We start from the raw sequence: 25,873 nt of genomic DNA, 5'->3' as shown, positions 1-25,873 counted from the left end.
CACTGCTGTTCCTACAAGACTAAAGCGTTCCTGCTGTGTTTTGTCAGGATCTGCTGCGTGTAGTTATGTTCTCAGTAATCATCCTCAACCCGTCTGTGACTGCTTTATTGAGCATGTGTCTTGTTTATTGTCAGTTTTTCTGCTAAGTGCGGGCTGTTATTTTATTGTAACCATTAACAGGGCATTGCAGACCTACTCTGTATAAAAAGGTAAATAACAACCAAATGTCTCGTGGATTTCTTGAAAAACACACATCATGCAACAATTATACATTTGTAAATTCTAGGCTAAAATAAAAAGGAACGCAGTCTGTTTTGTAATCACACATTTTAAATATTTATTAACTTTTAAAGTGGAAACAAATAATACAAAAACACCTTTCTGCAACAATGCACAAACTCACTATGTTGATCATGGATTTCCAGTAAAAATACAACATCTGGACACATGTACAATGACCGTCAGTCCTATTTACATAGCAAATAAAAAGGGTATAAAACATTAGTAGAAAAATAACAAACAGCACTGTTTAAAAATCATGACATTTACTCTTCAGGGAGGCCTTCACAACGCTGAGGTACAGAGAATAGAAAAATTACATAGAAAATATTAAAAAATAATTTATGTACTTATAAAATTACATGTCATTAAAAACGTAACACATATGTGAAATTTCTTTCTTTATATCTTTACGTGGGTGTAAGGCATGGACGATATGCAGACAGGAGACATTCATAGTTTCAGTGGTCGGACTTCTTTGTGTCGGGATGGAGGAGAGGCGAACCTGAGAGGACACACAAGAAAACAAACACACACGAAAAAACCCCACAATATTAGAAAAGGAAACAAAGGTTAAATAAAAAGTAACCAAGCTATCGCACACTAACAAAATACTGGTTATGTCATGTCTTGAATTTATTTGAGAAAACAAATGAAAAATAACAATTTATTCAACAGTACATTTAACAATTGACATTAAATTCATTTAGGAGATTTTAAAGCTTTATTATCTGATGGTTTATTGTGTAGCTGTGTTCTTTCTGTTCTCGTCTGAGGAACGTTTTTTGTTCTCAGGTCTCTTAAAGAAGCGATCCTTATCTCAATGAGATTTCCTGATTAAATAAAGATTAAATTAAATATAATTGTATCTGTGCATTTATTTAAACAACAATAATTATGGTTTCAATGAAAAATAAAAAAAATAAATCAATGTTCATGCACACTGTGGAGTTGTCAAAGAGGAGCAATTTTTTAGAGCTACAATGATTACTCAATTAGTTAGCAACTATTAAATTAATTACCAACTATTTTGATAATCAATTAATCATTTTAAAGAGGAAAATGTCTAAATCCTCTGATCCCAGCTTCTCAAATGTGAATATGTTCTGGTTTCTGAAATGAATATCATTGGGTGGTGGACTGTCTGTCAGGACAAATGAAGACATGTGAACGTGTCACCTTGGTCTGTGGTAAACAGCGATCGACAAAGACAAATAATCGATTAAACGAGAATATAATTGACAGACTAATCGATATTAGTTAAAGCTCTTAAAGCAACAGGACACCTGTTTAGTGTTAGAAAACAACGTTAATTGAAAACCTTGAATATCTTAAGTAGCTCGAGGCAGCAAGCTACGATTACTTTCATCATCGACTAATGGCCTCATTATTTTCATTAAATGTTTAGTCTAAAGAACATCATGAAACACTGAAAATCATCACTGAAAGCCATCAAATGTTGTTTTTTGCTGAAAATTAAAAAATCACTTAAAATCGATTCATTTTCTTTCAGTCAGATTAATGAACTCACTCTTTTTTTAAGTGAATATCTGTCTTTATCTTTACCAAAAAACCTAAACATTCACTAAAGTTATTCAACACATCAGTAAATGCTGTAGAGACATGTAAGCAGAACCTCCGACTTTATCAACAGATTAAATATTCAGTTCTGTAAAAACACGACATGAAATGAGAAACCTCACACACGATAATCAGTCCGTCGTCATCGGGGCTGCAACACTCTGCTGTTTGAGGCTAAACGCCCTGCAGGTTTCTGACGGTTAATGATACCTTTTTATGAGTCAGTCCACTTACTACAAATAATGCACACCTACTTTACAGCATAGCCATCAATTTACAAGAGCACACTGTATTATTTTAGATTTCTGGGTATCAATTATCTTGACAAACACTGGTTTAAAGTTCAGGTCTGTTGGTATGAAACGAGCTGGAAATGCATGATCCAGCACAGTGAATGAGCTGAGGTGGAAATGTTGGATAATTAGGTTGAGAAAACTTTCACTTCAATGTAAAATACAAAGAAAACAACAACATCTACAGCATGTTGATTTTTTGGATTTTAAAGCCAGGAAATAATTACATGTTAATGCTGTTTAAAGAAAGACGCTGCTTTGTAAAGACACACAGTGGGGTCCAAAAAGTCTGAGACCACTTTCCCATTGGGACAAACTCATTGTATGTTTTATTTAATTTAAAAAACAATTATTATTTACTCTTATCTGAAACTAGAGCTCAAAGAAGCCACATTTCAATGCCTTCAATGTTGCCATCTACTGTGTTTTCATTTTATATTATGATATTAATGATATAACATTTTTAAGATTTATTTTACATGAAGCAACATTTAAAAAAAATCAATCTTCATGTCTCTCTGATATGCATTGCAGATGAAATTAGCCTTTTGGCCAAATCTGACATATTTACATAATATTAATGTGTGTTATTGCCGATAAATACATGAATAAAGCAAACAAATGGCTGACTGGATGGTTTTTTATGGCATGCTTTGAATGTTACTGTATGTATAATCTCCAAAAAACGGGTTAAACAGGATTTTAAAAAGGTATGACCCTCCAACTATACGATGGTCAGAAACCTGCAGAACGTGTACGACGGGGCCAGAGTGTTATCACCTCTGACGTGACTGCTGACAGGTCACCCTGGGAGGTACACCATGCTGGAGGTGGAGTGAGTCTGTTACACTCACACTCACCTGGACCGTACAGGTAAACGGGCGACAAGCAGCTCAGGTACAGCCACGTCCTATTCTCCTGCAGCCAGCGCTGCCGATAGCCAATCATATCAGGGGAACAGGCTGCCTGTATCCTCCTTTCCTCTTTTGGGGGTGGGACTAAATGAGTCTTGCTGACTAGGTTGGGAGATGATAAGAGCACACAGGTTTTGTGGATTTGGCAACAGGCGGTTTTGCCTCCCAGGAAGTGTTGAGAAATGTTCACAGAAAATGTCTGCAGGTTACAGATGAATGAAAAACACTTCCTGGAAAACTAGTGACCAAATTAGGAGACTTGATCCTAATGCTGGAATCAGACTACACAATATGTTTGACTTTAAGTCAGTCATTGTGGTAAATTAGGTAATAATAGAGTTGTAAATTCATGCTGTGATTAATAAATTCTTACATTTGTTCACATTAAAGTGATCTGTGCTCCTCTGGGCCAACATCACAGAGCATGTTGTACACGTTTTTAAACTAGAAGAAGAAGGCTAGTCTGTGACATTATAAGGTGTCCCAGATGTTGCCATGGTTGTCTTCTGCAATGACACACCACCCTAGATAAAATACAAACTGTGTGCTTGATGCTCAAATTGTTCAGGCCACTATTAGGCAGATATTGTTTAGTCTGATCCCTGCATGAGAGCTATTAAACAAAAACCCAGTGCCCTGTAACATCTCCTAGTGTGAGATCACTTGCTACAATTCAAATTCATTTGGTGCTCAGAACCCACGAGAGGGATGCCTTTAAATTTTTCACCAAAAGCATCACCAAAGCAAGTTCTAACTGGACTGTACACTTCTCGCCTTGTGCAAACATCTGTACATTTTACAGAGTACACTAAAAAGAACAGCAAGAAAGTGACAATGTGTCCATCCCTCAACTAATAAATCACACAGAGTGTGCATCAAATTGATAACTGTATTAATTTCCTCCACCTCGGTGCATTCAACTCCATCTTCTACCTTGAATTCACCTGGTGCTCCCCACCTCTAATCTGCTCACCTTGCCTGGCCCCAACCAAACGCTGCTGGACTTTCTCAAGATGGTGGATATATTCAGTTAGGGTTTTTTCTGGATCCTGAGACGTTCCCCCCGAATGCCCCGAGGCCAGAGTGGAGCTGGAGTACGCCCTGCAGAAAGAGGAGATCTCATTTTAAGAAAAAAATACTTCAATTCAATTCTAATATGTGTAAAGTTTCTAAACTTTGAGCTGAAAGTCTTTGTTGAGGAGGAGACCAAACCTGTTGTTCAACCTGAAGGGAGATTTGCTGGGTGGGACGAGAGCCGAAACGGTGTCTCTGTGACCGGCACCGCTGTCTCGGTTTGGCGGCGAATCAGAATTCGATCTTGGCTGTTGTTGCCTTAAAACCTCGGCTTTAGACCCTGTGATAGATGTTCAGAGTCACCCACCAATACACACAAATAGTCATGTCATGCATGTTGAAAGAAAGATGAAAAAAGTTGTGCTGACCTGGAGCATGCCCATTGACAGTCCCAGACACAGATATCCTTCTGATGGCTCTCTGCCATTTCCTGGTTAGGAACTTCATTCTAAAAAATAAAATAAAAAAACAAAAAAAATTGTACATGGTGAGTTTTAATTGTGCAGGAAACTCAGCTTGGTCTTAAACCTTTACATCCTGTATGATCCCTACCTTGAGACTGCAATGACCACTCGTACAGCAGCCCTGAATCGCCTGAGGGGTCTATGCTGGGAGGAGAGTTGGGGTGACGGCCGTGCTCCCATATGGGCGATGAGACACAGCGTGGCCTGCTCGCACTCCTGGAAACCTCCTAACAGCAGCAGCAAGTACCGCTTCTGGTACACCAGAGCTTTCCTGAAGCTCTCAGCACGCAGGTAGCGCTCATATAAACGCTGCACCTGCAAAAAAGACCAAAAAAAAAAAGTTGTCATTGTTTTCATTGCTATGTTTAGAGCTGCAGTGATTAGTTAATTGACACAAAACTAATCTGCAATTATTTTCATTATTTAATCATTCTGCCTGATTCTGAAAAGCTGACATAGAAAACTCAAAATAACTATCATGTCCCAACAACTTCCAATATTGTGTACATTAGAATGTGTTTTTGACTGACCTTTCCGTGGCTGGTCGAGTCACTGATGGGTCTGTTTTCAGTTTCCGTGGTGACCTTGGCGAGCTCGTTCTCCGTGCGGCGCAGCTGTCGCTCCAGGCAGGCGAGTTTAAGTTTGAGCGTGGATCTCTCCTGACTCACTGATGTCACGCGCTCCGTCAACTCCGAGTTCTCGTTCAACAACTTCTCCAGCAGAGTGGATGACGACGACGACGACGACATGGACGGCATCTACGGTGAGAAAAGTAATTTTACACATTTACACAATAAAAACATTTAGCTGGAGGAGCCACTGCAATACCTTTACAAAAGACATCAAACATGACCGAGAGACTTTCTTAACAAAAGTGTACCTGCTGGTTTTGTTGCGAGCTGTCGGCCTGCACACCGTCAGTCTGGAAGTTACCGTGGAGATGCTGTGAAGTTGCAGCCTTGTGTTGCTGTGCTGTTGCTCGTCCAGACAGCCTCTGAGCAGCCATCTCTCTTTCCTCCCTTTCGAGCTCTGCCAGAGTGCGCTGCAGCTCTTGCATGCGTTGCTGGTCCTGCTGCCTCAACAACTCCAACTCACACTGAAGTCAGACAAAGTGTTTGAGTGCCACCGAAATGATTTGAAAGATGATCTTATTATCAAATATGAGTGTGAGTGCAGGTTGATGATGTCTTACCAGTTTGCTGTTGGTCCTCTCCTGTCGTCTCTCCCTCTCCATCTGCTCTTGCCTCCCCTTCCTCCTCTCTCTCTCCCACTGCTCTTCCCTCTCCCTTTCCTTGTCCTTGAGCAGTCGGAGATTCTCCTTCAGCTCCGCCAGTTCCGCTCCTTGGTGTCTGGATCGCTCGCGCTCCTCCTCCAAAGCCCGGCTGGCTTCCTCTCTCTGCTCCTTCAAGGTGTCCATGGCTTTGCGATGGCGGGTTGCGGCCTGCTCCCTCTGCAGCTCCTCCCTCACTTTGTCCTCCTCTTCCCATTTCCTTTTGCTCTGCAGCAGCTCAGCTCTCAGCTTGTTCATCAAGACCGCCAGCTCCTCCCCTTGCTGTCGCTCCTGCTCCAGCTGGGCGCGCATGTCAGAGATTAACTTCCCATCCCTGGCTGCGTCCGCCTCATGTCTGCGGCTGATCTCATCCAGTTGCCTGGAGCAACGCTCTCGCTCTTCATCCAGCTTCCTGTGAGCATTAGAGAGCTTAGAGTGAATTTCAGCCAGCTGAGATTGCTCCTCAGTCAGGAGGCGCTCAAGACGGGTCTTCTCTCGTATGTTGAGATCTTGTTGGTGGGTGCAGCGTTGGCGTTCGTCTTCAAGCTCCTTCTGGGTGTCGTCTAGGCGTTTCTCGAGCAGCACACTGCGGGACTGTTCTATCTGAAGCTCGCGTCTGAGGTTGCTGCACGCCACCCTCTCTTGCTCCACCTGACCCTTCAGAGCCATGACCTCCGACTTCTGCTGTTCAGAAGATACCTGAATAGCCTGGAGAAGGAAGAGGAAAATATTTCAGTGTTTAAAAAAAAAAGGGTATAGCTCAACTACATTCTCGCTACTTGGATTTCCCACACACTCCATCAAAAGAAAAAACTATCTAGGTGAATATTACCATATAATAACACATCAAATTCAGTATTTTTATGTGCTTATGTTGATATACATTTTATTCAGTATACATGTTTTTAAGTCCATGTCTACCTCTCTCCTCTGCTCCTCCTCTCTCTCCCTACGAAGACTCAGATCTCTCTCCTGCTCCAGTTGTTGCTGAAGCTCCTGGACTCTGGTCTGCTCCCCCCTCAGAGCTTCCTCACCCTCCTCTACAGCCAGCCTGGAGGAAAAATGATGAAACACACACAATTATAACCTAACTTTACACTACTGCTTTTGGTAGCTTGTGTGAATATGACATAAACATGATGAGGAAAGACCATGTGATGAAGGTCATTACAGTATGGGGCTCTATTTGGTTAAGCTAATAAAACACGAATTAGCCATTTAAAATTTAATTCAAATAAATAAAATATTCCAAGTTATTTTAAATACAGAGAAACTTCTATTTCATGAATTAATAAAGACACTTTAATGCTTCAACTGCACAACTTTAGGATACATAAAAAACACTAGGAGATTGGATCAAGCTGATAACTTCAAAAATTGGCAAAATGAAAAAAATGAGGTGAGTGTAACTAATATTATTGACACTATATAGTGAGAGTGCCTTGTTTTTTGATTATATGTTGACTTGTGTCTGATATATAATGGAAAAAGGATGCTTGTGGGCTTTTACTGAATATGTGTTGTATACCTGAGTGACTGCATTTTGTTCTTTATCTCTTGCTGAGTGTCGTGGGCACATTTCAGCTGTTTGTGGCTCTCCTCCAGCTCTGCTCTCAGTCGAGATTCAACCTGTCCAATAGTGTGTAGCTGCTCTCTGTGCCAGTCATCATCACCTCTGTAGTCAGTCTGAGGAAGAAAATAGAAATTATCAGCATGGATCACTCAAGGGAATTGCAGAACAAATTCCCTCTCATATTAAGTCTTTTAATATTGACTGTAAGATTGGCAATGAAACGCATCCAGTCCACTAGCACCATTGTATATGTCAAATTAAATTAGTGCAAATTTCTGTCTTTGAAACTACAAAAACTCACATGAGTGTGTCTCTGTGCCATTCGACAGAGCAGCTCTCTGAGAGCAATCACAGTCTCCTGCAGCGCCCTCTTCTCCTGCTGCCAGCTCATGGGGGGGTTGGAGGAGGATTTGTCCCGTTGGTCCAGTAGAGTGGAGCTTTCTTCAGAATAATGGTGCATCTGATGCAAGGAGAGGGCTGTTAAGTCTGGAACATACAGGTGGGATGAGGAAGTGGTACGACGTTGGGACAAAGTGAGGATTCTGCAGCTTTCTTGATAGACTTTCTTCAACAGACCCTGCAGAGAGATGAGAGGAAAAAAGTGAGTAAAACTGAAGCTTAATGTCAAATTAAATGAGTGAGTGTGTGTGTGTGTGTGTGAGTGTGAAGCATACCTGAAGCTCAGGTGACAGCAGGTCATCGCTATAGCTCATACTGCCTGCAGCACTGTCTGTGTTAGCGGTGGGGTTCATGCCTCGGCAGCGGAGATACTCAATAAACTGAGCGTCTAGCCTTTCCGTCTGTTCCAGCTCGAGTCTGAGCCTGGCACCCAACTCTGAGCTTACATCTGAACAGCCAAAGAGTTTATGATCAATTCTTTTTTGACAGATTTTCTAGAAACATCCAAAAGGCTGAGTGTGGCGATACTCACTGCTGCCATATCCGTCACTGGCCCATTCTGGAGCGGACAAGGATGAGCTGGAGCCCAGAGGAGATGAAGGCGCTGTTAGATCGAGATCTTTCAAGTCATGCATCTAAGAGAAAAAGGAAATCACAAAAAATGGTATTTAGCCACATTAACAATCTCGATCCTGATAAAAGGATGTCATATGTATGAAACGGTTTAGAGCGCGTACTTTGTCAGTATCCAGTGAGTCCAGCATGGAGAAGTTGTCAGACACCGACATGGAGCCTGGTGAGTGGGTGCTCTGTGTGGTTGGATCTGGGGTGATGGTCCTGGAGTGCGGTGGCTCCATCACAACCCTGGGAGAGGTGTGGGCCTGGGGGAGATCCAGGCCCGAGCTGTTCATACCGCTCAGGTCGGACAGACGAGAGCCGAGAACTGAAGTGTGGAACCGTTCTGGGAGTCTGTCTTCGGAACATTCAAGTCGCCTTAAAACCTCCGGAGAGCTCAGAGAGGCTTCGTCACGAGAGACGCTCACAACTTCTTCGAAAGCTCTGTGAGAAACATCTAACACATAAAAAAAAAGTATATTATAAAGGACATATTTTTGTCATGATGCCATCATCTTTCTGACCTTTAAACTTCAGTGCTGTCAAACTTCACAATCATGTGATAAGCATACAAATGAATTATACAAATTAATCCTGTTCTTTATTATGTCATTTCAGTAATTAACCAATATTTGTTATTTTTAGTCTACAGCTTCTTTTTTGTCCAATTTGTTTTTACCATACAAACGTCAGAAAATAAAATACTCAATATGATGACTTCAAATTGCTTGTTTTGTCCAACAAACTCTTCAAAACCTAATAATAATCAATTTACATAAACATATAACAGAGAAAAGCAGCCTAAAAGTTAAAATTGTCAATTTATTTTCTAATTCATTAATCAACAAATAAAAATCAATAGAAGAAAGTAAAAGTAGTTGTTACAGATGTTTATAATGTGGTTACCCCCACATTATAAACATCTGTAACATCTGCTACATTAAAGCAGCACTTCAATGTATCTGTATGTTTGCTATTGGTTCGAATACTGAAGTCCGCCACTAACATCACTACATTCTTAGTACAATAAAGTTAAGCCAGCTGACCTCACATCATTAGACATTAAAAGATTTAAAATCAGTGTAAATGTATGAAGCATCATTAATAAGTACTCACCCTTTTCTGAGTATCCTTGATGGTGAGGAAGTGTGTCCTGCTGGTGATAGTATTGTCTGACTAGCTGTAGTTCTCTTTGCTGATAGGCCAGTTCCTCTTCCTGTACAGACAGGTCCTCTTGTAAACGTTGAAGCTCCGCTTTCAGCCGCTGGTTATCAGCCTCCAGGTCAGCCAGGGCACGGTCTTTAGTCTGACAAGACGGGAATGAGGGACAGTATATCCAGCTGTCAAACATACTCATAATAAACCCCATATTGCCACAAATCTCACAATAGACCCTTCCTGAAAAAAATCCATGCAGAGATTGAAAAACCATCAACAGATTAACTCAACTGTATCTGTTATTCAGTGCACATATTAATTGCCCACCTTTCCTTCCTCATGTAGTTTCTCAGCCTTTTCTGTACTGGTGCTCAATCCCTGCTTCGCTGCAGTCAGCGCTGCCCTCAGAGCCTGATGCTCTGTCCCGAGTCTGGCTAGCTCTGTCTCTTTCTGTCTCAAGGCAGCGTCTGCTTTAGCCAGAGTCACCTCAGCATTGGTCTAGGAGAAAAGAGCATTATAAGCTTCTAGTATCAACATGACGTAACGTTCTTTGACAAGTATTCATAAAAACTTTGCATCCACATACCAACTGTTTTACCTTGTTTTGCTGACAGAGTAGTTTTTAGTTTTTTTCCACATATATAACAGCGTCAGATAACCGGAGTTACAACAGCAGTTTAACAAGTACCACATGTGCATGCCTTAATGCAGAGTTAAACATCTGATTGATTATTTTGTATCCACTGCTCGATAATCCCTGTGCACGCTGAACGAAGGCTACATATCCTAAAAACACTCCTCAAAAACAGCTCAGACTGCAGAGACAAGCAGCAGCCCAACACATCCATTACAGCCTCCATGTTTTCTTTTCTAACAACCACAACCGCTTCTTACCACATCCTGCCGGGACAAAATGTTAACAAATGAAAAATAAAGTGCACAAGAGCTTTAAAAAACAACAGCTACCAAAAAGTTTTGCTCTTCTTCCTCATTTTAAATGTCACTTCCTCCGTGTGAGTAAGATTCTGCTGCGACGCTGTGATCATGTGTAATCGGCACTAACTATAGCCAGATGTGGTCTTTGCAGCTCACACAGCTGCCTGCTAGCAAAAAGGAAAAAAAAAAAACAACCAAAAAACCGAGTGGCAGCAAGACATTTCCTGTCAGAACCCGGGGCTCTGTATCTGGGGCCTGTTGAAGCAGGTTCACTGAGTTATCGGGCAGCTTTCGAAAGAAAAAACCCTCGTCAAACTTGTAACTTGGACTGAAGAAAAAGACAATTTCACTCTGCAAAGTTAAACAGATAAACAGAGTGAATGCGCTTCTTGGACCAGGCCTCAGATTTTAATCAATGTTGATAAGACTTTTCTCCTCCTTCTGACCACATTTAAAGCATTCATTTAGTGAACAGGTACATTAGCAGTATTGCATATGTACTGATATAATAATGATATAATATATTTATATGCTTCATTATATGCGTCAATGAAAATTTGAGGCCTGTTTTACTGCTGGGTTTATAAAAAAATATATAAAGTCGACAAAATGTTTCAAGAGCCACAAATTACTATTTACACTCAACGAGCACTTTATTAGGAACACCTGTGCGATGTAATGTAACAGTTTTGCAATGAATTCTACTTTAATGAAGCTTATGCAGTTTCAGTTTTTGTTGACATTGTCCGAAAGTTGACCATTCTAATTTATGTTTATTTTTAGTTTTGTACTATTTTGTAAGGATGCACCGAAATGAAAATTCTTGGCCGAAACCGAAAACCGAAACACCGAAAGAAATTATTATGCCAATTATTAGTACCATTGCATTTATGGCTATGACTGTGTACTAAGCTCACTAAAATCAAGGCATTGCAATTCAAAGAATAAATCAATTACAAAAGTATGAAAATATTTATTTAGCAATGACATTGCACAATATAAAATTAAGTTAAAAATAACACTTAGTGTTACACTTGGTGGAGGGTTGCGATCGGAATCGGTCTAATAAGCAGCAACACGGAGCTATAAGCACGCTTTACTCTCACACGCGCTGCATTTATAGTCACACACACCTTCTACTGTGCTGTGCGCTTCTCCGTCTGTAAGCAGGTTCTCCACATCCATCGCGGCCCGGATCATTTCTTGTGTGCGCTGCTTTAATCCCACATCCAGGTAACGATCTTTATAACGCGGATCAAGTACAGTCGCGATGAAGTGCAGAGGATCCAAATAGATCTCAGTGAAACGTGTGCTCACAGACTAAGAGTGTACTACACTTTAGTGCTGCAATTAAAGGAATAACGTCTGCTACAGATGCATCAGAGGAGCTGATCTCTTTAGTTAGCTGTTTCGGCCGTGTTGTTTCGGTGATAAAAGTATTTCGGCGGCCGAATTTTCGGTGCATCCCTACTATTTTGTGCCCCTCACCTCAAATTTTGGGAACACTTGCAGACCAATATGCCTTAATCACCCACTATGACCTCAATTATAAACATGAAGTAGAATTATCACCTTTCTGACAGTGTTAACATATATTGAAAATGTATAACCTTTGTATAAGTAGAATTCATGGCTGTTGTATTGGATTGGTGTTCTTAGTAAATGGCTCGGAGAGTGTATATTATGCTGGTGTCTGACATGTCTTTTAATGAGTGACATCATGTTTCAATATGGGGTTTGAATTTTTGGTTTACATTTGGATCACAACCCAAAACTGAAAAATACCCAGTTCTTTATGAATTAAACAGGACCACAACACTGATATTTAATCCCACACAATGCTTCATGTTGATCATTGTAACTTTTAACACTTACCAGCACCTCCTTTTGAGCCTCTTTTTCACTGACTTCCTTTTCACTGAACTGAAGGGTCATGTCTTCAATACGAGCTCTCAGTGAATTGACTTCCTGTCTGAGCCTTTCAATTTCCTCCTGCAGTTTCAGCTCCCTCCTCCTCAACGCCTCCCGTTCGTCAGACAGCTCCGCCTTCACAGTCTCAAGGGTTTCGACCTTTGCCCTCTCCTCTGTAACCAGCTCCTCCATGTCTGCTACCTCGGCCCTGACATCCTGGACTTGTCTCTCCAGAGTGTGACTGGTTTCTCTGAGGGCACCGATTTCTTTTTTCATCTCCTGCTCCTTCGTTTGCAGAGTCTCGATCTCTCTCACCATCTCCTGTTCTTTCTTTTGGAGTTCCATAACCAGAGAACTGAGGTGGGCTTTCTCCTCTTCCAGGGCGAGCGCCTCCTCCTGGGCTTGATTTTTCAAGCTGTTCCTCTCCTCCTCAGATATTTTCCTGGTTTGTTTCTCCTCTTCTACCTGAGCTTTAATCTCCTCCAGCTCAGCTTCCTTGAGAGTGAGGAGTCTTTGGAGCTCATCTGCCTTCTCTCGCTCAGCTTTCAGCCTCCTTCCAAACTCCTCCCCGTGTCCTCGGTACTCTTCCTCCTGAGTGAGCAGCAGGCGCTCCATTCCCTCTTTCTCTGCCACCGCGGTCTCCAGCTGACTCTGAAGGGCCTTGAGACGAGGCCGAAGGGAGCGAGAGGACAAAGAATGACTCAGGCTGAGTTCTTGCTTCAGGCTGTTTGGCTCTCCTCGTCTCTCTTCTTGGATGGTGTAGTGGTGAGGTTCAGGGCTGGGAGCAGGCGAGGGATTGATGCTGTCGCCATCCTGAGAGTCGCTGACTTCATGTAGGTTGGGGCCCAGTGTGGCAAGCTCTGCCTGCAGCGTGCTGATGACCTCATGAAGACGCTCCTCCTCTTCCTGCTTGTCCTCGCGCACTCTTGTGACTTCATACTGAAGATGTTCAACCTGCGAGCGCAGATCCTCAAGCTCAGCCTCCAAAGCCTTGGTATCCCTGGTTTTCTCCAGTTCCTGTTCTAGTCTTTGGATCTCATCGGTGAGGTGGTCGATCTCATGGTTTTTCTCCTGGATTAGTGCTGAGGGGAGGGTCTCTTCCTCTGTGTCGTCTGCCTCCCTCTGTTCCTCTGTTTCCTTGAGTACAGTGAGGGAAGACACGTTCTCCTGAAAGTGGAGTTGAACATTATTGTAAGTCTCTTTTTATTTAGATTGACAGAGAAAGAACATAAAATAATCAAAATCATACGAACATGAAGCCCTTTGAAACATAAAAGAAAAAAGAAAAAAACACATCCAAAATTACACTGGAATATGCTTTTATCTGTTCTCAGGTTGTAAACATTCCTTCCCATGTATAATTATTGTACACCAGGTCAGACACAACTCCAAACATAGGAGTAATTTGCGTCTTTGTTCCCACAGAATGTTCAACAATTGAAAAAGACTTTTCTTGGGCAAACCTACAGAAATGACAAATAACATACTTCAAGCCAAATTCTCTACCTCCAGAAGAAGAGCTTATATAGCTATTGTCTAAATATAAGTAAATATCAATTATTATGGGCGCGCAGGTGGTCGAGTGGTTAGTGCGCATGCCACATACGCAGCCGACCCGGTTCGAATCCCGGCTGGAGGTCCTTTGCTGCATGTCACACTCCCTTCTCTCTCCTGTTTCCTGTCTGTCTACTGTTAAAAAAGGCGTCTGTGCCGGAAAAATCTTTAAAAAAATTCATTAAAATAAATAAAAAAATCACTTATTATGGAGGTAATTTAAACAGTTCATTATAAAGACAAGTAGCTCTTACCCTAAGGACAGCAATCTGTTCATGAAGCTCATTAACATGAATTGTGTTCCGGTTGGTCAGCATCTCCAGCTGTAACGTGAGGTGTTTCAGCTCGACCTCTTTGATGCTCAAGTCCCTCTGCACATTTTCCAGCTGGCTGAACAGGCCTTCAACCTAAGAAACATAACAGTACTGATTAAACAAGATATAATTATTATAAAAATCTGAATTCTATAATTGTAACATAATTTTCTGCACATATTTTAAGAGATTTCTAGTCCTTCTGGTGGTTTATAAAAGACAGATTAAATCTGTCTACATGTTCAGATTGGTACCACAAGGTGGCACTCCAGTCAGTTGCACCAATCAGCGACCATCAATCAGCTCAAACCATCTCAGCTACAAATATTAGTATAAAATCTTACAGACCTCTTGCTCCTTGCTCTGTAGGCTCTGCTGAGCAGTGTCCAGGGCATCCCTGAGCTCCTGGGTGGGGTCACGCGCATTGTCAAGGTAACAGTGTCTTGTCTCATCCAGTTTGGACTGCAGAGCTGAGATCTGAAGCCTGCTGGACAGCTGCTGCTGCTCCAGCGCCTGTTTATCCTGACAGAAGGAGGAGTAGATGAGTGAATTCATGAGGGGAAAAAAGTAAGGGCACAAACTGACACTTAAGTCAATTTAATTTGACGTGTGCATTTGTTCTTACTTGTGTGAGCTCCTGTTCTCTCAACCTGACTCTGTTAAGCTCTTGTTCAAGTTGACTGACAGATCTGTTACTCTCAGCGCTGCTGAGCAAGGCCTGCTCAAGCTCTCTGATTCGTCCAGCTAGCTTGTCTATCTCCTCGTTGCGTTCGGTGAGATCGCGCTGTGCTTGCTGATTGGCTGTGATCAAGGAGTCGTGGTCCTCTGTCTTGTCTTTGATGATGGCTTGTAGACTCTCCACCTACAGACATATACAGGGGACAGCATTTTGTATAACAGGTGTCAAGAGTTATAAGCAGCACAGTGATTTGCATATGTAAAAAACTACATGATTTTCAGCTAAATAAGCCATTCCGGTTCTGCAGCCACTGGTAGTGATTGTTGAAGTCATGCCATTCCAGAGAGTGGTAAGATGGAAGTGAAATAGCAATGAAGTGAGGAACAGAGGCAAATGAATATCAGCAAATGGATGACGAAATGGTAATGAATGTAGAAGCATAAGCACTAAAATGTATCTACGGATGATTGCACAGAAATAATGGTGTAGAATAAACGCCATGCACAGAGTAAGAGGAGCTAGGAGAAGTGGGCTACTTTTCGAATTCATACCTGCAGAACCAAGTCCTCAAACTACAGCAATCCGTTCAGCACAGGGATAAACACATGGCAAAAGTCAGGCTCGTTGGCAAACAAACAATACATTCATCACTTCAACCTCTGTAAGTAGTAATGGTTTACAATCCAAACAGCAGTACACTACACACTCAGCACAGCAAACACATCAAAAAGCTCAAAAACTGCAAATGCTAGGCACTTTTACTGTCCTCTTGTATCTAGAAATGAAAGCATTTGTGTGATACTGTTAAAAAAAACAGCTATTCTACTTATGGAAACTCTTTTTTGTGGCATGGGGAACACCAACTCACTGTAATGTAACAGAGTGCTGAACATCTGAAACAGTTCCCCTTCAGGCTTTATATACTTCCCATCACATGAATGCACCTCACCCTGTGTCCTTTGACATCCCCGCTGGCCGTCTGTCTGAGTTGGGCCTCCAGCCTTCGGATCTCCTGCTGGAACTCGTCTCTTTCATGCTCACGCTCAACAGCTTGTTCCTGAATGCATAATAAAGAAAGAACACATGCAAAGTAGTTATAAAGAATTACATATTAAAAGGGCTAATTTTACATGAGCATTCACATTTCAAAGAAGTAAAAACTTACCTCTATAAACTGCCGATTGTGTTTCAACAGCTTTTCGAGTGCTTGGACGCGCTGGTTGAGATCTTCAGTGTGGGTCTTGTGGTGCAGCTCTGTCTCCAGGCCCTTTGTTTCTTGCTCTTCTAGCTCCCTCTCCAGGGCCCTGAGACGCAGTGACAGAGTGCTGTGGTCCTTTTCTGCCTGCCGCTGCAAGTCCAGCCTGTCCTGTGTCAAACGCTCTGCCTCTGACAGTAGAGCTTAATAAATAAAAAATAAAAAAGAGAAAAGTAGGTTAGGGGAAAATATTTCTGTGTAAATACATAACACAGACACACACACACACACACAGAGACACACAAAGCATTAAAGTCAGGGAAGGCATAGATGAGTGGTTTAAACACATACTTTGCCTTTGCATTCTCTAATCTAGATAGAGATAGATAGATAAAAATAATTAGAAAAAAAAAGACACAGCACTCCAAGAGTCTTTGCTACGAGCTACTGGCAATGGCAGTGTTACAGAGCCCAACCTCACACAGCACAGCAAATATACTGCATATTCATCCCTACCCCCCCTATCACACTCATACTCCACTCTGACCCACAAACCTGCGTCAGGATCTAATTTGAGCCAATGGCCTACGGAGAGAAGACACATCTGAGCACAGACATTACATAAGCGTGTGGTCAAGCTCACTAATGAGGTCACATAACATTTTTATGCAGACAAAGACGTAGGAATCATGATGTACTGCTTGGCTACCGCTCACCTTTCTCCCTTTCTCCCAGATCAGCTGAGAGATGCTCCTTCTGACGCAGGAGAATTGCATGTTCCTCACTGAGCTCCTGATGCTTCGCTCTAAGGTTGTCCATCTCCGTCTTGAGGCCCTGCATCTGGTGCAGCTTCAGCTTAAGGTCCTCCAGCTCCTTCACTAGTCTCTCCTCTTGTCCCTCCTTCTGCAGCAGAGTCTCCTCTAGGATGGCTTTTTCAGCCACGTAGCCGTCCAGTAGCCCTGAACACATTACGCAAAGAGTTCATGTGAAGGGAAGAAAGGACATGTTTGAGATACTTACACTCAGCCTCACAGATTGTTGAGGTTAGTCGACTGCGTAACTTGGAAAACTCCCAGAACAGCAAGGCGTGTTAACAGCTAGTGGATTAACTACTGTAACTTGGCTTTACTTGACTTCTCTCTTGTGCTGCCAAAGAGGACACGGCACTCACCCTCTGACTTGTGGAGCTCCAGCTGGAGATGACTCTTCAGCTTCGCCTCCTGATCAAGCTGGTCCAATAAGAGCTTGTGCTGCTCAAGGAGTTGGGCGGAGTCTTCTCTGCCCTGGGAGAACTTTTCTTCAAGAGAGAGGTGGACATCATGAGTCTGTTCCAGCTGGAGAAAAAAGTAAGAAACCCAAGATTATCAGAGAGGTTTGTTTGCTTGAGAAGAGAGTTTTAACATTCCTGCTGTGAATATGATTCTTGAGAAACACATCTAGGAGTATTTATTGGTCTAATATATGCTTTACCTGTGTGTTGGCGTGGTTGAGCAGCTCCAGTAGTGTGTCTACAGTGTGACGCAGTCTGCTGCAGGCATTCAGAGCTGCTTCCTCTCCTCCAGGGTTGATCTGTGTGTCTGAAATGAGCAGGCTCTCACAGAGTAGATGTGTCAGCTCCATGTCCTCCGCTGACATATCCGCGACTGAAATACCTTTAAAATAAAACAGGTCAGAATTACCTAATGCATGAATGCAAATATTTTTATTTTTAAATATTTTCAGTTTTATCTAATCAGGAATCGAAACCATGCATTGAGTGTTTGTATGTTTAATAAAACTTCAGTGAAGATCTACACATTTTCTAAATTTAAACAAGAAACAGAAGTTCACAGACCTGATTCTTGTGCATCTTTGTTCCCCGTTGAACTTTTCTGATGGGCTCCCTGCTCAGAGGTTTTGGTTCTGGCACTGATCTTTTGTCCAATGAGCTCTTCTGTTGCAATGGTGCTGCGAAGCATCTCAATCAGCACCTTCTTCAGCTTGTCATTGGCCTGATGGAGGCTACGTCTGGGAGAACAAGAGATTTAAACACTAGGCTAAATAATATTCACACAAATAAATCCAGTTGAGTTTGTAGAGAGGTTTAGAAAAATAAGCCAAAGCACAACCATACTGTATAATATTGGTGGTGTGACAAGTTTATTTCCACATTTTTAAAAAGGCAATAAAATCCTTTTTAAAACTATTATTTTTCTGAGAAGTCACAACGTATACAACTAATTTCATGTTTTTTCAAATTTCAAGTTTCAAATTAAAAGTGCCTGACATGTGGAATATTGAACTGAGTCTCCAGGGTAAATTAATCAGCATTAACTGATGGCTAGTCCACATATGAAAGAACCAACACTGAACGTTATTTACCTTTCCCCTTTAGCCATCTGTAGGTCGTCAGTGAGCATCTTAAGAAGGTTGCCTCCTTCCTGACTCTCTCGCTCCCTTCTTTGGAGGAGGGTGTCCAAGGTGTCCATCTCGGCACGCTTCCCTTCTAACTCTCCCTGCAGACAGCAGACCTCTGCTCGCAGCTGAGGAGAGAAAGTAATTGACAGAGGAGAGCTTGTAAATTCTACCAACACGTAACACAAGCCTAATAATATGATACTTCTCCTCTGTTGTGCTTGTTTATAATATATCTATGTGTGCAGAGTGTTAGGTTTAAGTGTAAGTAAGATCCATGTCTGTCCAGATTCATAATATCAGTTGTGAAAACTTTGAAAGAATTTAATAAAAAAATGTATCTATTGTATTTTCCTAGTATGTGTTCAAATGTTTGGGTAATAAAGCTGATTGTGATAGAACAAAGCTGTAGCTGTGACAGTAAGACAATGTTTCAGATATGAATGCTGCTGCAAAGAAGCTACCAATTGGTCAATGTTTCACACACACGTCTTCAACCCGGCAGCACAGAAGATCTTTACAGTCACTACAGTTTCAAGACGGGCCCCCAAGATTAGTGTCACCAATTCAGTATCTAACCAAATGTGAGATGGTCCTGAGTTACAGCGTTGAATAATTGACAGAGAAGTGTTTTTACAGAACTTTGTCACAGTGGAGTAGACCTTTCATTTTATCCTATTAGACATTTGTGTGAAACTTTGTCATGATTAGTGTATGAATTGAGTTATGGCGTAAATTGTGTTTAGTGAGGTCACAGTGACTTTGAGCTTTATCCATGAAAATCTAATCAGTTCATCCAGAGTCCAAGTGGACGTTTGTGCCAAATCTGAAGAAATTCCCGGAAGGTGCTCCTGAGATATCACATTCACAAGAATGGGACAGACTGACAACTTAAAAACATAATGCCTCTGGCCTCAGCTATCATCGGCGGAAGCATAAAAAGACCAGGCTAGTCTCAACGGGTGGGACTCAAGCTGCTTTTTAAAAGATGTCCAAAGATCTTACATCCAAAGGGAGTGAATTCCTTAAAAGGGAACTGCCAGAAACAACAAACTAAAAACAGTGATGGCAAGAAGTTCCAAATGACTCAAATTCAAAGACTGGCTCATTGCCATCTAGCTGTGTTTATAAAATAAGCATCCACTATCTTTGAGCAGCAGGGTACAGACCAGTGTGAGCTTCTATCTAAATCCACCAAAAATAAGATATGTCACACAACTGTTCTCCTTTACACCAGGTCTCATATCAATAATATAGCATGATGTATTTAACTGTTTTTATGCTTTATTCATAATGAAGTTCATCAAAGTGTTATCAGAGCCAAGAGCATGACAAAAGCAGAAGTTATGTTCTGTACAAAAAGGGGATCAAAACCATATGTTTGTCCTCACAGAGAAACACACTTTTTACAGAGTCAACAACCAGCAAACCAAAAAGATAAAATATAACACTTTCAGAAACACACAACCCTTAAAAATCAGCATTATGCATATATGTACACAGATATACTGACTGTAGTCATCAGGCATCCTTGGCAGAAATGCTCCGCTTAAGCGCCAAGTTGGTGTGGGAGTGAGGCGAGCAGATTTCTGGAAGCGTTGTTGCACTTTTTCGCAGTAGTTTTCTTTCAGATCTGAACTGAATTTTCTTAAATTTCCTTCTTCAGGCAGCTCATTCTATCCCTCTCCTTTCAACAGGTCTTCCCTCTCTTTTTCCCTCTCCCTCCCATCAAACGCTCGTCATGCAACCACCTGCCTCAACAAAACAATGCTGTTGCCCAGACAACAGCACCCTCCCAGCCTCTCTTCAGACCCGTTTCTAATCTCATGGGGGGGTTGAGGGTGTTTGAGTGTTAATATCTCACTATGAACGAGCCAAGCTGGGCAGGTGCCATGGAAACAAAATATATACATACATAAAATATGTTTATGCTGATTGTTAAAACAACATTTAGCATTAGCATAAGACTAGTAGTGATTCACTACACATTTATATGAAGTCAAAACTGTTTTTTTGGAAAGAAACGAGACATTTTAGTAGTGTACTGATTATTTACCTGATCAGTAACCAGGGGAATAACAAACAAAGGTTTCAGTGTGCTTCACATCTCCACAACAACCAAAAGTCAAAATACAGCTTTACTCCACTGACTTCTAACAGAATAGAAAGAGAGAGAGAAAGATGTGGCTTTGCATTTGACTTTACAGATTATTTTGCCATCTGACCTGTTTCAAGCGAGGGGCACAAAAAGCATACATACACACACACCAGATTAGTCTGGCAATTCATGAACGTGATAATCTCTTTAAAAAGATGTAATCCGATGCCAGATGATACTTGATGAAAATATAGCGTGGATGTTACGCCTCAGCAGCAATATTCTTCTCTTGCTGTTAAATCTAGGACTGTCTTTCGGTTTCCAAGTCTTTTTTGTCACCTTTAAGACTTTCCTATAAACCTCAACATCCATGTCGTGTTACCCATGATACAACACCTTTGTCTGAGACCTGTCTAGTCTTGCCTGTTGTACAGTGAATTCATAGGTTCACTCTCAACTCTTTTAATTTGAACTGAAAAAAATAAAAATGTAAAACATAAATATAATGGACTGGGTTGGGTGTTTTTGCGTGCGTGCGTGCGTGTGAGAGAGAGAGTGTGTGTGTGTGTGGTACCTGGGCTACCACAGCATCTAGTTGCTGCAGCTGGGCAGTGAGCTGGCTCATTTTGCCGGTGTAGCTGCGCTCCTTCTCCTCTTGTTCAGATGCAAAGCTCCGCCTCAGGTCCTCAAGCTCCGCCTCCTTCTGCTCTTCAAACTCAGTCTTCAAAAGAAGCAGAAATGCGTGAATAAAAAAAATGTTTAAATAAAAAAGGTGCAGATCACCACCTTAAAGGACACAGAGTATATTTATTTGTTCCCCAGCTACAAAGATCTCTCGCCATGTCTCACTGGGCTCATGGCTGACTGCTGCCCATTTCAGATGTTTAAATGCTAAATGTCTGAAAAAAAAGTACCTTCAGCCTTAAAACCTTCTGCATCAGAGGATAAAAAGCTTAGATACATCCCATTTAGCCACTGTTCAGATGGTTGCACCACAAGCACATGCACAGCTCAGCAGCACACATAATCAGAGAGCAGAGAAACAGACGGACAGGAACATATCTACATATATGATGATGGTTGGATTATGTGGAAACTGGGTTTGAATAAAGCTCCAGTGGGACAGAGTCCAAGAGGAAGAACTAACACTAGGACTGGTGCGGCTGAAGCTTAGAGAGGACAACGCCACAACACACATACACTCTACAGCTCTTAATAATCCAGAGCTATTACATAACAGCATTTCCAAAAGGCACTCACAGTCGAATAAATATACAACTTTTTTTTTTTTAAGAACTGGGAAATACCATTATAATATATTTCAATTTATTACATGCAGAAAAAACATGGTCACAAAAGGTTCTTTAAGAAAAGGCAGCCTTAAAACTACAATCTTTACCACACCCATTTCACCATTTCAAGCAGCTCCCTCTTTTTACCTTCAGCTGATTAAGCCTGTCCTGCAGCCTCTCCTCTGATTGGACTTTGAGGAGCTCCGCCTCTTCTAGGAAGTGCTGGCGTTGTCTCGTCGACTCCTCTTCCAGCTCCCTGCGACATGCCTCCAATTCTCGTGCAGAGAGGCTCCTCAGCTCCTAATACAGTAGACAAGTGTATTGTATTTAATACCGTCAATACGCAGATGGTCAAATGCTAACATTCATTCTAAAATTAAAATTAAAATCCAAATAAATACGCTTCTTCACACAAATACATCATCATGAAGGATGAACAATGACTCTGTGTAATCCCTTCTCTAATGGGCTGTAAGCAAGAACTCCAGTGACAACCGCTAAAAACAGCTCGCCAGGCAGAACAGGGGATGTTCATTCATGCTATGAAAAACAGATTCACATACAGGCAGTAAACACATACCTGTAGCTGGAGTTCGTGTTGTCCGACGAGTTTCTCTTTCTCAGCAGTGTAGTAATGCGAGAGCTCCTGAAGAGCAGTGCTGTGTTGTTGCTCCAGCTCCAAAACCTGAGAAAGTGCACATGATGTCAAGACAAGTGAACATTAAAACAACATCAAACTGGAAATCAGTAAAGAGAAGTTAAGAGAAGTCTGGATTCATCAGGTTCAAATTGTGAAAGAGTGGTTCAGGGAGCATGAGACATCATTTTCACACATGGATTGGCCACCAGAGTCAGGGACCTTAACCCCATTGAGAATCTTTGAGATGTGCTGGAGAAGACTTTGCGCAGTGGTCCGATTCTCCCATCATCAATTCAAGATCTTGGTGAAAAATTAATGCAACACTGGACGGAAATAAATCTTGTGACATTGCAGAAGCTTATCGAAACAATGCCACAGCGAATGCGTGCCGTAATCAAAGCCAAAGGCGGTCCAACGAAATATAAGATTGTGTGACCTCTTTTTTTGGTGGCGACTTTTTTTTTGGCCAGGCACTGTATGTTTAACTTTTGCTCCCGGGCAATTAAAAATCACTGTTTTCCATCTATCACTACAACTTTTACACATTGAAATTAAATGTACAAACATTGCACTCATGCTTTCACCAGTGTCCTCATGATAATGTAACTAAAAATCTCAGCTTTTTTAGAGAATCATGTAGAGATGACTGGATAGGTACCTGCTTCTTAAGGTCCTCCAGAGCTCTGCAGTGTTCAGCATCTAAGGCCTCTTTCTGAGCAGACAGCTCAGTCTGTAAAAACAATCATGAAGTATAGAAACTCATTTTCATGCTGTTCCAAGTTGGTTTTAAGCATAAGACATTCATATTAAAAGTGGACAGTTACTTCTTACTTGTTATATATGTTCAAGAGCAGCCTGGGGATCAACTACCCAGCATCTTTTCTCACCTTGTGAACGTGGCTTAGCTCTGCTGCCATGGCGTTGAACTTCTCCATGTGCAGCTGAGCCAGCTCCTTCCTGAGCTCCTCCCTGATGGACAGCTGCTCTGCGACGTGATGCTCCATTATCTGCTGATGCTCCGACTTCTGACGATTAACATCTTGACAGTGTCTCTCTTCAAGCTGGACCATTTCATCACGCAATGTCTGAGATTAAAAAGACGATGGCATTAAAAAAAAAAAGGTACTCAAGTACTTACAAACAGAGAAAAATACACAATATGGTCATTGTAAGGATTTGAAAGCATTTTAAGGCCTACCATAAGGATTGACATTGTGTTTTACTTTCTATGAATTGTGTGTCCTTACTTGAACTTCTTTCAGGTATGTGGCCTCTAAAGTGTCCATATTACCCAGCATCCTCTTTTCCAATTCATCCTTATCTTCCTGGTGTTTGCGAGCCAGCTCTGCATCTAGAGCTTCAAGTTGAGCCTGACTGGTTTCTTGACAGACAGCCTCAAGACTTTCAAGGTCTGTCTTTCGTTTGGAATTGAGGGCTGCTTCCAAGGCAACAAGCTCAACGTTGTGCTTGGATTCAAGCTCAGCGGCTATAGCTGAAAGCTGATCTCTGTGACTGGTACTGAGTGAATCGAGCTGGGCTTTGTGTTTGGCATTGAGTGTGTCCATCTCTTGGGAGTGTTTATTCAGGAGTGTTGCTCTGTTGTGTTCCAGCTCAGTTTGATGTTTGTTCTTAAGCTCTGCCAAAGAGATTTCATATTTGTGGGCCAAACACTGCTCCAATGCTGCTTTTTCCTCTTGAAACCTGAACACACACACACACACACACACACACACACACACACACACACACACACACACACACACACACACACACACACACACACACACACACACACACACACACACACACACACACACACACACACACACACACACACACACACACACACACACACACACACACACACACACACACACACACACACACACACAGAATCACTTAACTCACAGAACATTAAATCTACCTTAAAGCAGAGGGGATGAAACTGCAGATTTCAAAAGCGTTTTATATAAGATTTAAGGAAAGTAACCAGGGATTTATCATAGTGCATAACATTCGGTCAGACCATGAAAGCAACACTGCAGCTAAAATGTTGGTGTTCAAAATAAAAGGTCACAACAATTTTAAAGAGGAGAAGAGATTCCACTTCACACCAGGAAACTGTGTTGAACATTACCTTTTTACTTTACGACAAAAATGATGAATTAAAGGTACAAAATAAACCTTGAAAATAATTTTATATGTATATGCACTTCTTCAGCTTTATGTTGTGTGTTTTTTTTTTAAATTACATGGACTGTATAATAACCAACTTGCTTAACATAGTGACAAAAAAATGACCTGGGTTGCAGGTTCTAATCATTGACCTCGAGCTGGGCTAACTCACCTCTCTTCTGCTTGGCATAGCCGCTCCTCACTCTGCTCCTGGAGGAGAGCAGTGAGCTCCTTGATTTCTGTTGCCATGCAGCTTTTTGCCTTTTGCAGGTCACAGTTATACTGGGCCTCCAGTCTCTGGCTCGCTAATAGGACCTGTGGGCCTAAAACACAATGTGTTACACAAAATTGAGGGAGAACAACTAGTGGAAGTTATAACAAACTGATCTAATCAAACCAATGTGTTTTCCTTTGAGATCTGCCAAATGATCTTACTGTCATTGTTGTCCAGAGCAGCCTGTAGAGACTTCAACTTCTCCCTCTCTTCCTTGAGTGCTTTTTCCAAGCATGTCCTCTCCTTCCCCGTCTCCCTCTCAAGGTCTGTCTTCAAGGCAGAGAGCTCAGCTTCGTGCTTCTCTTGGAGCTCTTCTCTCATCCTCTTCGTCTCCTCCAGTTTCTGAGCTTCCTCAAGATGAACAAGCTCCCCAGCAAACTCCTGCTTGAACTGACAGCATTCCAACTTTTAAACACTATGCTTTGAAATGATCATATTGTACTAGTAAATACGTTGTTGTATTCATATATATATGCCACCCCTTAAATTGTCTTTTTTTCCCTTTTCTTTACCTTCTGTGTGTTGTTCTGCATTTCTGCTTCATGCTGTTTGCTCAAGTCAGCCAGTTTGTTCTCCAGGGTGTGGATGATTGTCATTCTTGCCTGCAGCTCCTCAGTATAACACCACATCCTCTGTTCAACCTCCACCTATCAAAATTACAATAGTTTTTCATGATATGGCCAATGAATTCAGTAGGTTATTTGAAGCACAGAGTAGTTGATTATCTTCTCACCTCAACCTGTCTTGCCACCTCCAAATGGACTCTGGTGAGGTCTATTAGAAAGACAATT

General features: G+C 41.7%; 1 protein-coding gene across 5 annotated transcripts in view; it reads right to left on the bottom strand.

Annotated features, from left to right (window-relative positions):
- Positions 1–358: 358 nt before the first annotated feature.
- The window catches only part of pcnt (pericentrin), a 38,781-nt gene continuing 13,266 nt past the window's right edge, over positions 359–25,873 (bottom strand). For 2 of the 5 annotated variants that reach the window (XM_062439966.1, XM_062439968.1), the window contains 38 exons: positions 25,816–25,856; positions 25,595–25,729; positions 25,244–25,472; positions 24,981–25,131; positions 23,881–24,334; positions 23,521–23,718; positions 23,292–23,363; positions 22,574–22,678; positions 22,141–22,293; positions 21,276–21,422; positions 18,571–18,731; positions 18,044–18,216; positions 17,680–17,861; positions 17,381–17,543; positions 16,926–17,168; positions 16,180–16,412; positions 15,964–16,071; positions 15,566–15,586; positions 14,961–15,197; positions 14,684–14,857; positions 14,276–14,428; positions 12,432–13,634; positions 9,948–10,118; positions 9,579–9,768; positions 8,585–8,919; positions 8,380–8,482; positions 8,123–8,295; positions 7,750–8,025; positions 7,404–7,561; positions 6,797–6,926; positions 5,798–6,583; positions 5,486–5,701; positions 5,136–5,363; positions 4,694–4,920; positions 4,510–4,589; positions 4,280–4,421; positions 4,041–4,168; positions 359–784 (listed from right to left, as the gene is read on the bottom strand). In XM_062439966.1, coding sequence (XP_062295950.1) covers positions 741–784; positions 4,041–4,168; positions 4,280–4,421; positions 4,510–4,589; positions 4,694–4,920; positions 5,136–5,363; positions 5,486–5,701; positions 5,798–6,583; positions 6,797–6,926; positions 7,404–7,561; positions 7,750–8,025; positions 8,123–8,295; positions 8,380–8,482; positions 8,585–8,919; positions 9,579–9,768; positions 9,948–10,118; positions 12,432–13,634; positions 14,276–14,428; positions 14,684–14,857; positions 14,961–15,197; positions 15,566–15,586; positions 15,964–16,071; positions 16,180–16,412; positions 16,926–17,168; positions 17,381–17,543; positions 17,680–17,861; positions 18,044–18,216; positions 18,571–18,731; positions 21,276–21,422; positions 22,141–22,293; positions 22,574–22,678; positions 23,292–23,363; positions 23,521–23,718; positions 23,881–24,334; positions 24,981–25,131; positions 25,244–25,472; positions 25,595–25,729; positions 25,816–25,856 — 8,123 coding nt within the window. In that variant the 3' untranslated portion in view covers positions 359–740. The remainder of the gene's footprint in view (positions 785–4,040; positions 4,169–4,279; positions 4,422–4,509; positions 4,590–4,693; positions 4,921–5,135; positions 5,364–5,485; positions 5,702–5,797; positions 6,584–6,796; positions 6,927–7,403; positions 7,562–7,749; positions 8,026–8,122; positions 8,296–8,379; positions 8,483–8,584; positions 8,920–9,578; positions 9,769–9,947; positions 10,119–12,431; positions 13,635–14,275; positions 14,429–14,683; positions 14,858–14,960; positions 15,198–15,565; positions 15,587–15,963; positions 16,072–16,179; positions 16,413–16,925; positions 17,169–17,380; positions 17,544–17,679; positions 17,862–18,043; positions 18,217–18,570; positions 18,732–21,275; positions 21,423–22,140; positions 22,294–22,573; positions 22,679–23,291; positions 23,364–23,520; positions 23,719–23,880; positions 24,335–24,980; positions 25,132–25,243; positions 25,473–25,594; positions 25,730–25,815; positions 25,857–25,873) is intronic. The other 3 variants (XM_062439967.1, XM_062439971.1, XM_062439969.1) reach the window with 2 other exon arrangements.

Source organism: Scomber scombrus, chromosome 19, assembly GCF_963691925.1.
Source record: "Scomber scombrus chromosome 19, fScoSco1.1, whole genome shotgun sequence".
NCBI classification, from domain to species: domain Eukaryota; kingdom Metazoa; phylum Chordata; class Actinopteri; order Scombriformes; family Scombridae; genus Scomber; species Scomber scombrus.
The sequence above is the reverse complement of the archived record's forward strand: the minus strand, read 5'-3'. Positions and strand labels throughout refer to the sequence as shown.